Consider the following 14,308-nt stretch of genomic DNA (forward strand, 5'->3'; position numbering starts at 1 on the left):
TTTTTTTCCCCCCTTGCCTTTGAAGTCAGATAAAAAATAACTTTGCTAGGACCAATGTCAGGGAGCTTACTGCCTATGTTTTCTAGGAATTTTACACTTTCAAGTATTACATTCAAGCCATTAATCAATTTTGAGTTAATTTTTGTATATACTGTAAGACATGGTCTAGTTTTCTTCTTTTGCACGTGGCTGTCCCCTTTTCCACGTGTCATATATTGATGAGACTGTCCTTTTCTCGTTGTATATTCTTGGTTTCTTTGTCATAAAATAATTGACCATATAAGTGTGGGTTTATTTCTAAACCCTCTATTCTGTTACATTGATCTGTATGTTTTTATGTTAATACTACACTATTTGCTTATTATAGCTTTGTAGTATAGTTTGAAATCAGGAGTGTGATATCTTTGGCTTTGTTTTTCTCAAGATTGTTTTGGCTATTAAGGGTCTTTTGTGGTTCCATACAAATTTTGGAATTATTTGTTCTAGTTTTTTTTTTTTTTTTAACATTTTATTTATTTGACAGGGAGAGAGAGAGGCAGGAGAGAGGAAGCACAAGCAGGGGGAGTGGGAGAGGGAGAAGCAGGCTCCCCACTGAGCAGGGAGCCCGATGCAGGACTCCATCCCAGGACCCTGGAATCATGACCTGAGCCGAAGGCAGTTGCTTAACGGACTGAGCCACCCAGGCGCCCCTATTTGTTCTAGTTCTATGAAAAATGCCATTGGGATTTTGATAGGGATTGCATTGAATGTGTAGATTGCCTTGGGTAGTATGGACATTTTAACAATAATTAATTCTTCAATTCATGAGCATGGAATATTTTCCATTTTTTGGTGTCTTCTTCAGTTTCTTTTATCAGTGTCTTGTGGTTTTCACTGTACAGGTCTTTCATTTCCTTGGTTAAATTTATTCCTAGGAATTGATTCAATTGTAAATGGGAGTGTTTTCTTAATTTCTTTCTGATAGTTCATTATTAGTATATAGAAATACAACAGATTTCTGTATATTAATTTTGTATTCTGCACCTTTACTGTATTCATTTATTGTTCTAACAGTTTTTTACTGGAGTCTTTAGGGTTTTCTATATATGGTATCAAGTCATCTGCAAATAGTGACAGTTTTACTTCTTCCTCACCAATTTTAATGCCTTTTAATTATTTTTCTTGCCCTACTATGTGAATACAAATGGCAGGAGTGGCATCCTTATCTTATTCCTGATTTTAGAGGAAAAGATTTCAGCTTTTCAATATTGAGTATGTTAGCCTTGGGTTTGTCATGTATGGCCTGTATTATGTTGAAGTATTTTCCCTCTATACTCACTTTGTTGAGAGTTTTTACCATAAATGGATGTTGAATTTTGTTAAATGCTTTTTCTGCATCTATTGAGATGATCATATGATTTTTATTCTTCATTTTGTTAATGTGGTATATCACATTGATGGATTTGTGAATATTGAGCCACCCTTGAATCCTTGGAATAAATCCCACTTGATCATGGTGTATAATCATTTTAATGTATTGTTGAATTCAATTTGCTAATATTTTGTTGATGATTTTACATCTCTGTTCATTAGGGGTATTGGCCTATAATTTTCTTTCTTGTAGTATCCCTGTCTGGTTTTGGTATCAGGGAAATGCTGGCCTTATAAAATGAATTTGGAAGCATTCCTTCCTCTAATTTTTTGGAAGATTTTGAGAAGGGTAGGTATTAAGTAATCTTTGAATGTTTGGTGGAATTCACTAGTGAAACCATCTGGTTCTGGGCTTTTGTTTTTTGGGAGGTTTTTGATTACTGATTCAATCTCCTTGCTTGTAATCAGTCTATTCAGATTTTCTATTTTTTCATGATTCAATCTTAGAAGATTATGGAATCATATTTTGACTCAGATTCTCAGGTAGGATGATTCAGAAGTTCTCCTTCAACATAACAGCACGAGAGGCAATGACTTGTTATTCCAAACAATGAAGGGACAGAATAAAATTAATGTTTGCATTAGGTAAAAGCACTTCTTGCTCACTATTTTGCCTTTGATTTTTAAAAGTAAACTTTTTATTTTAGATTGGTTTTAGATTTACAATATTAATGCAAAGATAGTACAGAGAGTTCTTGTATACCCACACGTAGTTTCCTTTATTGTTAACATCTTACATTATATGTTTTGAGGATTTCTGGTCAGATTGTTAAATGTCCCTCAATTTGGATTTGTTTTATGTTTTCTCTTATGTTTTATGTTAGCCTGGGGTAAATCTGCTTTTAGGAGGGAGGCCACAGAGATAAACTGCCATTGTTGTCACATCGTATCAAGGGTATATACTATCAATATGAGTTATTGCTGTTGATGTTAATCCTGATCACCTGGCTTGAGGCCGTATTTGTGAGATGTGTGTACTGTAAAGTTACTCTTTTCTTTTCCTTTTCCATTCAGTCCTTTTTGGAAGGAAGGAAGTCACTATGTGCAGCTCGTACTTTAGGAGTAGGGAGTTATGCCCCCCTTCCTAAGGGTAGGGTATCTGCCTAAATTATTTGGAATTGCCTATTCTTTTCCATTAATTTATTTATTTAGTTATCAGTATAGACTCATGGATATTTATGTTTGGGGGCATAATCTCACACTGTTGTATTTATTTTTCTGTCCACATTGTTCCAGCTTTGACATTGGGAGCTCTTTCAGTTGGCTCCTGTATCCCTTTGATGTACACCTACCATTGCAGGATTTTTGTTTTGGAGCACTTTCTTTCTGTCGGTACAAGATGGTTCAGACTCATCTTTTATTTCTTGCCTCAGTCCTAGAATCAGCCATTTCTTTATGGAGTGATGATTCTCTTATTGGAAACCAAGATCTGGGCCATAGACATACTTGCTGTTACTGGGATGTTGTTATCTCTAGGCCCTCTAAGCTGACCATGCAAGGAGGTATATGTGTGTGTATTAGTCCATCTGTATACACATGTCTATAATATATTTTAAAGTTTTATTCACTTATTTGAGAGAAAGAGAGAGTGTGCATGCATGTGTGCACATGGAGTGGAGGGGGGAGGGGCAGAGGGAGAGAATGTCAAGCAGACTGGCCACTGAGCACAGAGCCCGACGTGGGACTAGATCCCACGACCCTGAGATGATGACCTGAGCCAAAATCATGAGTCAGATGCTTAACTGACTGAGCCACCCAGGCTCCCATATTTGTATATATAACTATCTGTGTCTATGTTAAGGTAAACATGAATATATACTGGGTCTCCAAATGTAACCATTATAGTAACACGGATCATTCTAGCCTCCTCTTACATATCTGTCACTTTGTACTCCAACAGTGTGATTCATGGCTCCCACCATCTGCTATTCATCTACTTAATCATTTAATTCCCTTGTACCTATATAGTGGTTTCACAATTGTTAACAATTTATCAACTGAACAGTGTTTGTGTCCAGTTCCTTTTGCCTTTAGTTTTAACTGACTCCACTCATTTCCAAATTACTTAAGTTAATACCTTATTTCTCTACCTCCTTCAGTAAAATTGGTTCATACATTTGGATTCTTTTGTAACATTCTTCATTGCACCCTGGAATCCTCAGTTTTCTAAATGGATTTTTAAAATGTGCATATGTAGGGATGCCCGGGTGGCTCAGTTGGTTAAACGGCTGCCTTTGGCTCAGGTCATGATCCAGGGTCTTGGGATCGAGTCCTGCATCGGGCTTCTTGCTATGCGGGGAGCTTGCTTCTCCCTCTGCCTGTCGCTCCCCCTGCTTGTGCTTAACTCTGTCTCTCTTTCCCTCTCTCTCTGACAAATAAATAAAATCTTAAAAAAAAAATGTGCATATGTTAAGTTTATTCTTTGTCCTGTAAAGTTTTATGGTTTTGGGAAATACTTAATGTCTTGTATTCATCATTACAGTAACATATTACTATAAAATAGTTTCTATTACTGTAACATAGAAGTTTCTCTACCTTATAAATTATCCTGTGCTTCATCCATTTGACCTCTCCCTCTTGCCTTGAGCCCCCGGTGACCTCTGATCTGTTTAGCATCTCTGTAGTTTTGTCTTTTCTAGAATGCCCTATAATTGGAATCATATAGTATGTAACTTTTTTAGACTGGCTAGTTAGCAACATGCATTTACATTTCATCTGTATCTTTTCATGGCTTGATAGCTTATTTCTTTTTATCACTGAATAGTATTCAACTGTATGGATGTACCACTGTTTTGTTTATTCCTTCACTTATGAAAGACATCTTGGTTGTTTCCAGTTTATGGAAATTATGAATGGAGCTGATATAAACATTTGAATGCAGATTTTTGTGTGGGCATTAGTTTTGAAATCATTGGGTAAATACCTAGGAGCACAGTTGTTGGACCATGTGGTAAGACTGTGTTTAGCTTCATAAGAAACTGTCAACCTGTCTTCCAAAGTAGCTGTACTGTACTATTTTGCATTCTCACCAGGAATGAATGAGAGTTTCTGCTGCTCCACATTCTTGTCAGCACTTGGTATTTGTTAGTGTTTTGGATTTTAACCGCTTTAATAGGTATATAGTGATACTTTATTGTTGTTTTAATTTGCAAATTCTGAATAACAAGCAATGTTGAGCATTTTTCATGTTTTTTTTCTTTACCAATTATATATATATATGTGAGGTGCCTTTTTAGTTCTTTTGCCCGTTAAAAGCTTTTTTGTTGTTGTTTTCTTTTTATTGGGTTTTAAGAGTTCTTTGTATATTTTCATTACAAGTCTTTTATCCAATATGTATTTTGCAAATATTTTTCCCAGTCTGTGGCTTGTCTTTTTTATTCTTTTAACAGCGTTTTTTTTTTCAGAGTAGAATTTAAAATTTTAATTTTAATGCAAGTCCAGCTTACTAATTTCCTTTTTTAATAGGTTGTGTTATTGGTGTTGTGTTTAAAAACCACCAAACTCAAGATCATTAGAATTTTTTCTGTTTTCTTCAAAAAGTTTTAGTTTCTCATTATCATTTAGGTCAGTGATCCACTTGAATTAATTTTTGTGTAAGGTGTAAGGTTTGTGGTTAGACTCTTTTATATGTGGATACCTAATTGTTCCAACAAAATTTGGTGAAAAGACTATCTTTTCTCCATTTAATTTCCTTCTCTCCTTTGTCAAAGATAAGTTGACTATATTTGTGTGGTTCTATTTCTGGACTCATTCTTCTGGTCCCCTGGGCTACTAGTGTATTCTTTCACCAATACCACACTGTCTTTATTAGTGTAGCCTTTATAGTAAGTCTTGAAATCAAATAGTGACAGTCCCCCAATTTCTAAAGTATTTCAGTTCTCTTTTAGTATTAAACGCCATTCTGGGTCTTTTGCCTTTTCATTTAAACTTTAGAATCGGTTTGTCGATTTCTGCAAAATAGGTTGCTGGGATTTTGATTGGGATTGCACTGAATCTGTAGTTCAAGTTGGGAAGAATTGACATTTCATAGTACTGAATACTATGAACATAAACAATATTGAACTTCCGATTCATGACCATTTCAGTTTTTTAGATCGTCTTTTATTTTTCCATCAGTGTTTTTGTTTTCTACGTAGAGGTCCTGTGTATAGTTTGTACATAGTTTATACCTTAGTGTTTCATTTCATATACTATTGTAGGTGGTATTATTTTTAAAATTTCAAGTTCCAGTTGTTCATTGTTGATATAAAGGAAAGCAGTTGACTCTTGTATATTGACCTTGTATCGTTTAACCGTGGTGTAATCACTTCTTAGTTCTGGGGGGGTGGGGTTTGTTTTGTTTCGTTTTGTTTTGTTTGTTTTTGTTTTTTGTCAATTCATTGGAATTTTCTGCATATGTAATCATGTCATCTGTGAATATAGACCGTTTTATTTCTTCCTTTACAATCTGTATACCTTTAATTTATTTTTCTTGTTTTATTCCAATAAGATTTTCAGGGTGATGTTGAATAGGGAGTGACAGAGGACATTCTTGCCTTGTTCCTGATTTTAGGGGGAAAGCATCCAGCTTTTAATCATTAAGGAGATGTTAGCTGTAGATTTTTTGTGTTTTGTTTTGTTTTGTTGATATATGTCTTTTAATAAATTGAAGTTATTACCTATTGCTACTTTACTGAGAGTTTTTTTTAAGTCATGAATGGGTATTCAGTTTTGTCAAATGCTTTTTGTGTGTCAATTAATATGGTCATATGACTTCTCCTGTGTTTTCTCTATTGTAGTGGTGGATTAATAGTGATTTCTTCTCAATTGTTGAACTTGCCCTTACATACCTGGAAAAAATCCCAGTTGGTCACGGTGTATAATTCCTTTTATGCATTCTGGATTTGACTTCATGACATTTGTTGAGGATTTTTGTGCCAGTGCTCAGCGGAGATATTAGTCTGTAGTTTTTCTTTCTTGTAATGTCTTTATCTGATTTTGGTATCAGAGTAGTGCCAGACTCATGGAATAAATTAGAAAGTGCTTTCTCTGCTTTTGTTTTCTGAAAGAGACCATAGAGAATTGACATGGTTTCATTCTTAAATAGTTATTTTAGAAACAACTCATTAAACCACCTGTGCCTGGTGAATTTTTGGGAAGATTATTAATTATCAAATCAATTTATTTTATTGATTAAGGATATTCAAGTTATTTGTATCTCCTGTTACAAGTTTTGGTAGTTTGTGTCTTTCAAGGAACTAGTATATTTCATCTAAATTATCAGATTTGTGGGCATAGAGTTGCTCATGATATTTCTTTATTAACCTTTTAATGTCCTTGGGGCCACTAATGGTGACTCTTCTTTCATTTGTGATACTGGTAATTTATGTCTTCTTTCTTTTATCTTAATTATCCTGGTTAGAAGTTTATCAATTTTGTTGATCTTTTCAAAGAACCAGTTTTTGTCTCATAATTTTCTTTGTTGTGCTCCCATTTTCAATTTAATTAATTTCTGCTCTGATTTTTATTATTTCTCTTCTGCTTGCTTTAGGCTTGATCTTCTTTCTCTAGTTTCCTAAGGTGGAAGCTGGGGTTATTGATATACATTTCTTATCTAATGTGTGAATGTAATGCTTTAAGTTTTCTTCTTTAATGCTATGAGTATTGCTTTTCCTACATGCCACATATGGTGGTAAGTTTTATTTTCATTTTCATTTAGTTAAAAATTCTTAAAAATTTCTATTGAGACTTCTTCCTTGAGCCATATGTTCTTTAGAAGTATGTTGTTTAATATCCAAATATTTGGGAATGTTCCAGGTATCTTTCTATTATTGATTCTTAGTTTACTTCAGTACTTTTTAGTTTATTTAATGATTTGTATTATTTTTCTTTTTAATATTTGTTAAGGGTGTTTTTATGGCCCAGAATGTGCTCTATCTTGGAACTTGAGAATAATGTGTATTCATCTGTTGTTTGATGGAGTATTCTATAAATATTAGCTAGATTAAGTTGATTGATAGTGTTGTTGAGGTCAACTTTATCTATATTGATTTTCTGTCTACTTAAACTATCAGTTATTGACAGGGAGATGATGAAGTTTCTTTCTAGCTCTAATAGCAGATTTGTGTGTTTTCAGTTTTAACCATATTGCCTCCCACCAGAAACATCTTTAAAAAACCGGATAAAAATATTTGAAACAACTGTTTATAAACCTTCGATATCAGGCAGTGTGGGACATTGCCTCTTGAAAAAGAGAAATTAAGGGGCGCCTGGGTGGCTCAGTCGTTGGGCGTCTGCCTTCGGCTCAGGTCATGATCCCAGGGTCCTGGGATCGAGCCCCGCATCGGGCTCCCTGCTCCGCGGGAAGCCTGCTTCTCCGTCTCCCACTCCCCCTGCTTGTGTTCCTGCTCTCACTGTCTCTCTCTCTGTCAAATAAATAAAATCTTTAAAAAAAAAAAAAAAAAAAAAAAGAAAAAGAGAAATTAAATGAAGTGAGTCTACACTTGCTCCAGCTTCCTGGCTGGAGAGAGTTCCAGGCCATAGCTCAGGGAGGGGGAACTCAGGTGTAACTAAACATAGAAGGGAGCACATGATCATTGTTCAATGAATGGCACAGGAAAGAAAAGTTACAAGAATGGGGGAAGTAGGGCCACTAGACTGGGGTGCATACAGGATTGACTATGGGTGAAATGAAGTTTTACTTGGGTTTTGGAGGCCAATATAAGAGGGGTAGAAAGAGCAAAGATAGTTGGAAAGTATTATATAAAAATTGGTACAGATCCAATCCTGTTTCATAAAAATAAAGGTTTGTGGAGGGAAATTGTAAAGATAGCCTTGAAAAGTACCTTGGGACTATTTGTGGAAATTCATGAGTCTTAATGTAATGTTTGATTTAACTCAGTGGGTCAGTGAATGTAAAATAAAATCAGTATGTAAAATAAAATCAGTATGTAAAATAAAATCAGTAAACCCCCTTAGAAATAAGATTTTTCCCTAATCCCAATACAACACACACACACACACACACACACACACACTCACACTCAAACATAGCTGCTTTAGACAAAGGGGAAAAATGGGATGACCAGAAGCCCCAACTACACCACCTCTGATACTTCCTCAGAACTGCTAAGTTTTCAGAGCATAGTTAAAGAATGCCTGCTGTAAAGTAAGGAAATCTTTGAGAGACTAAGACAGACAATAACAGGGTGAAATGGGTGTGTAATGAAGATGAACCAACTGCCAGGGAATTGGATTGGAAGGGAGATTGAAGGTAGGCAAGGAAACACATTAGGAGCTACTGCATTGATTTAGGCAAGAAGGGATAGGGGCATGAACTAGGATGGCAGTAAAGACAGAAAGAGGCTCAAGGAGGAAATACATGAGGGAATACTAGGTTGTGGTGATTTGTTGGATGTGAAAGAAGGAAGGGGTAGAGCATTAAGTTGCTCTGAAAAAACTGGATAATTTATAGTCCCTTGACCTGGTACACTTAGGGGTCATGACAATATTAATAATAGTTTATGGTTACATAATTCACTTAGGCTCAAATCTCTGAGCTAGGGCATGCTAGTTATTCTTTCAATTTCAATTATGCCTGCCATTCAATTATGCCTGGATTTCAATTATGCATGCCATTCCTATGCCCCATCACTCTCTGTAATTAAGAACTGGCTGTATGTCCCATAGCCACATGGCCTGTGATCATTGGTTCTGATCTGTGATTCCCGTTTAACCTAGGTTAAAATAGAAGTCGAAATTGGGTCAGTTTTTTTTACTTTCTCCCACTCAATTCCAATTTGATTTTTTTTAACTACTATAAAATATTTGTGCAATATTGTTACTGGTAAATGACACTGATATATCACTGGTAATGTGACAATTACTACTTACAAGTGGAAAAGGGTTTCTTCCTCATTGAGCTGTGTCCTAGGATCCTACTACATGCAGTTGGACAAATAAAATGTATGATTTTCTGTTTTCATTCTGTTTGTACATTTTTAAAAGATTTTATTTATTTGAAAGAGAGAGACAGAGAGAGAGAGAAAGGGGAGGGCAGGGAGGATCAGAGGGAGAGGGTGAGGCAGGCTTCTCACTGAGCAGAGACCCCGACACTGGGTTGGATCCCATGCCCCCGGGATCATGACCTGAGCCGAAAGCAGACACTCAACCTACTGAACCCTGTTTGTCCCCTGTTTGTACATTTTGTGGGGACTTTGGCATTTGAAAAATATAGTACATTTAGGGGTAAATTAGAGAAAATATTTGTTAATGCTAATTGAATCCACCTTTACCTATTGGACTATTTGATGATTTTATAAATATTCAACTCTCTCCTTGATCTTTCTGATTGTGTCTCATTGTTCTACATGCTAAACCTGTGCCCATTTTTGTCTTGTGTTCAACAACCTAGATCATATATTTGTGAGACTCAACTCATTCTGAGTAGACTACTTCTAAATTTCTCCAAGAAAGGAAGTTTCGCAATTTGGCTTAAATGTAACTTCTCTTGGAGAAGCTTTCTTTGTCTCCTCTTCCTTGACTCACCTCCTCCCTTCCATTGTGTTTTGGGCAGTTTGTTCGTTCATTCATTCATTCATTCATTCATCCATCCAGTGAGTACTGAATGATTCTTGATTGATGTCTTTCTCCCTCCAACCTGAAAACTTAATGGAGGGTAACATAATCTATCTTTGTTTACACTGTATCATCTGTGAATATACATTATAAGTAGTGAACACATTTTTACCAAATGAACAAATACTTTGATAAATTTGATAATTGCTGCTATTAGTACCTAAATTGAGTCTAAAATCCTTTTTTGGAAATCATATCATCTGTACTATGACTGCTGGGGCCTTTTAAAGTGGGTGGTAATACTGTGTTTTGTTTTGTTGTGTTAACCTTCTATTCCATTGTCTTTACTTTTGAAATCTTTAAAAAATAAATTACATTTATAATAGAAAGCATAGTCCTTATTTTTAGGAAGTAAAATGCTTATGTGTCGTTGTGATCAGGTAACTCCTGATTTCATCTTAGGAAAAACAATATAATTTTTAACCATTTTTTCTTTAGTCATATCCCTTGCTTTTATCTTTCCATGTAGATTGGATATTAAAAGATTTTCATTGCTGCTACAGATTTCCTATAAGATCTGTTCACATTCCCAATCTTTTTCTAAAGTTGTAGAGTAGGGAATAAAGAATATTTGAATAATACAGTAACACTGAAGAACAATGTACTTTTTTTAATCCCAGTCCCCACCCAAAATAGGTAAACTTTAATCACAGTTCATCCTTTCAAAATTCTGACCTCAAAATTTCCTAAGAAATGTGACCCTAAAGGAAGTTTTTGCTTTTGATTCCCCCCACCCCCCATTTTTCGTTCTAAGACTAGTGGTCTTACATCACAAATGGAAGACCTTAGAGTCATACAGTCTTGAGAAGGTATATTGAAGGTCACCTAGTGCAAATGCTCACTGGATAATTGAATCCCTCCAGTAACATCCCCATAAAGTCTTCGTGTAGCTTATTATTGGGAATCTCCAGTGATCCAAGTATCTTTTCCCATGGCAGCAGATTCTATCTTTATTGTCAACTTTGACTGTTGCAAACTGCTTCCTCATATTGAACTCTACTCATAGTTTCCACATATTTCTTCTGTGTTACCATTTGGGCTCATAAAGAGCAAGTTGAACCCATCTCTCACTTAGTTTGGGCTGCTATAACTGAAATACAATAGATTGCGTGGCTTAAACAACAAATGTTTATTTTTCACAGTTCTGGAGATTGAGGAGTCCAAGATCAAGGTGCCAGCAGATCTGCTGTCTGAATAAGGTCTGCTTCCTGGCTTGAGAGAGCTGTCTTCTTGTATCCTCTCATGGTAGAGAGAGCAAGCTCCTACTAGCTCTCTGGCCTCTTAGAAAGGCACTAATCCCATTCATGAGGGCTGTACTCTCATGACCTAATTACCTACCAAGGACTCCACCTCCAAGTACCATCACTTTGGGATTAGATTTCAACATACGAATTTTTGGGGACACAAACATTCAGACCATAACACCATCTTTACAGGATAGCCCAGTTGAGGGTGACACTCATGTTTCCTCCAAGTCTTCTTTTCTCTACGATAACCCCTCTTAGTTCCTCAGTTGATCTCCATGTGACTTGATTTCACGTCTCCCACTATCCTAGTTACTCTAATTTTAAAAAGTTTATTTTGCTTATATAGGAAGCATCCAGCAATGGGTGTGATAACTCCAGGTCTGCACGAATGAGCTGAGAGTAGAGAGTATCATCTTTCTTAATTCAGATGCTCTTATCTCATTAGTGCTCCTGGCAATGAATTAGTTGAAGTGCCTAAGGACAGTGGCAGGTCAGATACATCTGTTCTCATCCAACTTATATTATTTCTGGATATTTTTAGACTCGTCAACTTTGTTGATAATTGATTAAATTTTAAAACTGTTAACTGGAAAAACATCTTCATTTTAGAGGCAGGATCTGGAATCATACTTAATAGAGAATGGTCTTGGACAAGTTCATTAACCTTCTTACGGAGCTGTTTCCCAGTATTTAAAGATTATTGTGAGGACTAAATTAGTTGTAAAGTGCTTTTATGTAAATGTATATAAAGTGCTTAAAATATATGGTGAATGCTGAGTGTGTATTAGTGATAATAATCTTTACTATTATTACTTATTCCAAGAGTTCTGAGAAATGCTTATTTTAATCCTGAATAAATAGGAAGGGTCTGTGACTTTGTTATATTTTGAAGGCATTGTCTAATATATTTAATCTAGACCTATAAGAATAAAAGTTACACATAAAAAATTCACAACCACACATTTGTCCACAAATTCTTTGACAAATCAGAACAGAATAGAACAAAGTTCTGACATTAGTTATTCATTTGCTATAGAGTGGGAGAACAGGTAATATATTACAAAGTGTATTCTTCTCATGTCTTTAATATTAAAAATAATTGTGTTAGCTTTTTACCAAAATGATTATTTTTTCATATAAATCTTTATTTTTTTTAAAGATTTTATTTATTTGAGAGAGAGAGAGAGAGTGCACAAGCAGGGGGGAGAGGCAGAGCAAGAAGGAGAAGCAGACTCCCCGCTGAGCAGGAAGCCCTACCTTGCAGGGCTTGATCCCAGGACCCTGGGATCATGACCTGAGCCGAAGGCAGACGCTTAACTGACTGAGTCACCCAGGCACCCTGAGATGAATATTTTTGAAAATATGGGAGCTTCTGTTAATTTTTGTCTTTTTAAGATATTTGTTTCTGCTGATATATTTCAGCACCAGAGCATGGCCTTTTCCAGGTTAAGATGCTGAGCTAAAACCTCAAAGAATCACTGCAAAAGAGATTGGATTCCCCTTCTCTCTATAATTTAGTTAGTGAGAACCACAGCTGGGTAAGCCTTTGGGGGGCAATTATTTTCAACCGTTTTAAAGCTTTTATATTAGGGAAACAGAAATACATTTGTGAAAATCTTAGAACCAAGTAACCAACTTGACCGTCTTAGGTCAAGTACTAAGTAAGTTGATAAGGTACAGCTTAGCCACAAAGACTTGCTGAGCACCTGTGGAATCCAGAGGTTGTCAGATACATTTCGGATAAGTCATTCCCTTTCAGTGTCTTCCATTAAGAGGCCTACTTGGACGATTAGGATGGTAGGAAGTGCTTCTTTCATTGCCTTTTAAATTTACTGTTAAAAGAATATTCATAGCAGAAACAGTCTTTGATGCTAAGCCATATTTCAAGAACAAGTAATTATTATACTTCTGTTCTTTTTAAAGCATCTGTGACATGCGCACACATACACACACACAACACACACACACACACAAACAGTTTGTCAGAATCAGCTTTTACTGGCTCACAAAAGTCCACTGTTAACTTCCCAGGAGTTCTGTAAACCACTTGATATCAGACAAGTAGCCTGGAATTTACTACAGTGGGAGTATTTACTCCATGGAAATCGGGGAATGCTATACATCAAAGCCCTTTTTTCTTCTTAGGCAGCTGGCTGGTAAACACTTACTAGTACACCGTGCCTCAAAATATTTATGTAAATAAAGGCTATTACCTTTGAAATTGGTTTTAGTAGGAAAGTTTACATGAGAAAAAGAAATAAACTGGGTATTTTTTTCTTTTTTTTTTCTGTGTTCTCAGGGATACGGAAAGACCGAAGAGGAGGGAGAATGTTGAAACACAAGCGCCAGAGAGATGATGGGGAGGGCAGGAATGAAGTGGGGTCCTCCGGAGATGTGAGGGCTTCCAGCCTTTGGCCAAGCCCACTCTTGATTAAGCATACTAAGAAGAACAGCCCAGCCTTGTCCCTGACAGCCGATCAGATGGTTAGTGCCTTGCTGGAGGCTGAGCCCCCCATAATCTATTCCGACTACGATCCTTCCAGACCCTTCAGTGAGGCTTCGATGATGGGCTTGCTGACCAACCTTGCTGACAGGGAGCTGGTTCACATGATCAACTGGGCAAAGAGGGTGCCAGGTAAGAACACTAAGCTCAACATTTATTTTGAGAGTCAATAACTACTCATGACCTGGTTGTGCTGGCATGGGAGAAGTAGGGAGAAACAACAGCTTGCTATCGAATTGGTTTCAAGGTTACTTCTGCATTTGTTCATTTTTACTATCAACATACTATCATTCTCCTGGAAATTAGGAGATAATGTTTTAAAATCAAAATCTAGGGCGCCTGGGTGGCTCAGTTGGTTAAGCGACTGCCTTCGGCTCAGGTCATGATCCTGGAGTCCCTGGATCCAGTCCCGCATCGGGCTCCCTGCTCGGCGGGGAGCCTGCTTCTCCCTCTGACCCTCCCCCCTCTCATGTGCTCTCTGTCTCTCTCATTCTCTCTGTCTCAAATAAATAAATAAAATCTTTAAAAAAAA

General features: G+C 36.4%; 1 protein-coding gene across 6 annotated transcripts in view; it reads left to right on the top strand.

The window, feature by feature from the left end:
• The window catches only part of ESR1 (estrogen receptor 1), a 329,307-nt gene that overhangs the window by 186,357 nt on the left and 128,642 nt on the right, over positions 1–14,308 (top strand). For all 6 annotated transcript variants that reach the window (XM_081829167.1, XM_081829171.1, XM_081829166.1 and 3 more), the window contains one exon: positions 13,573–13,908. In XM_081829167.1, the coding sequence (XP_081685293.1) occupies positions 13,573–13,908 (336 nt within the window). The remainder of the gene's footprint in view (positions 1–13,572; positions 13,909–14,308) is intronic.

The sequence above is a fragment of the Leptonychotes weddellii genome, chromosome 8, assembly GCF_054177405.1.
Source record: "Leptonychotes weddellii isolate Sample4059 chromosome 8, ASM5417740v2, whole genome shotgun sequence".
NCBI lineage: Eukaryota > Metazoa > Chordata > Mammalia > Carnivora > Phocidae > Leptonychotes > Leptonychotes weddellii.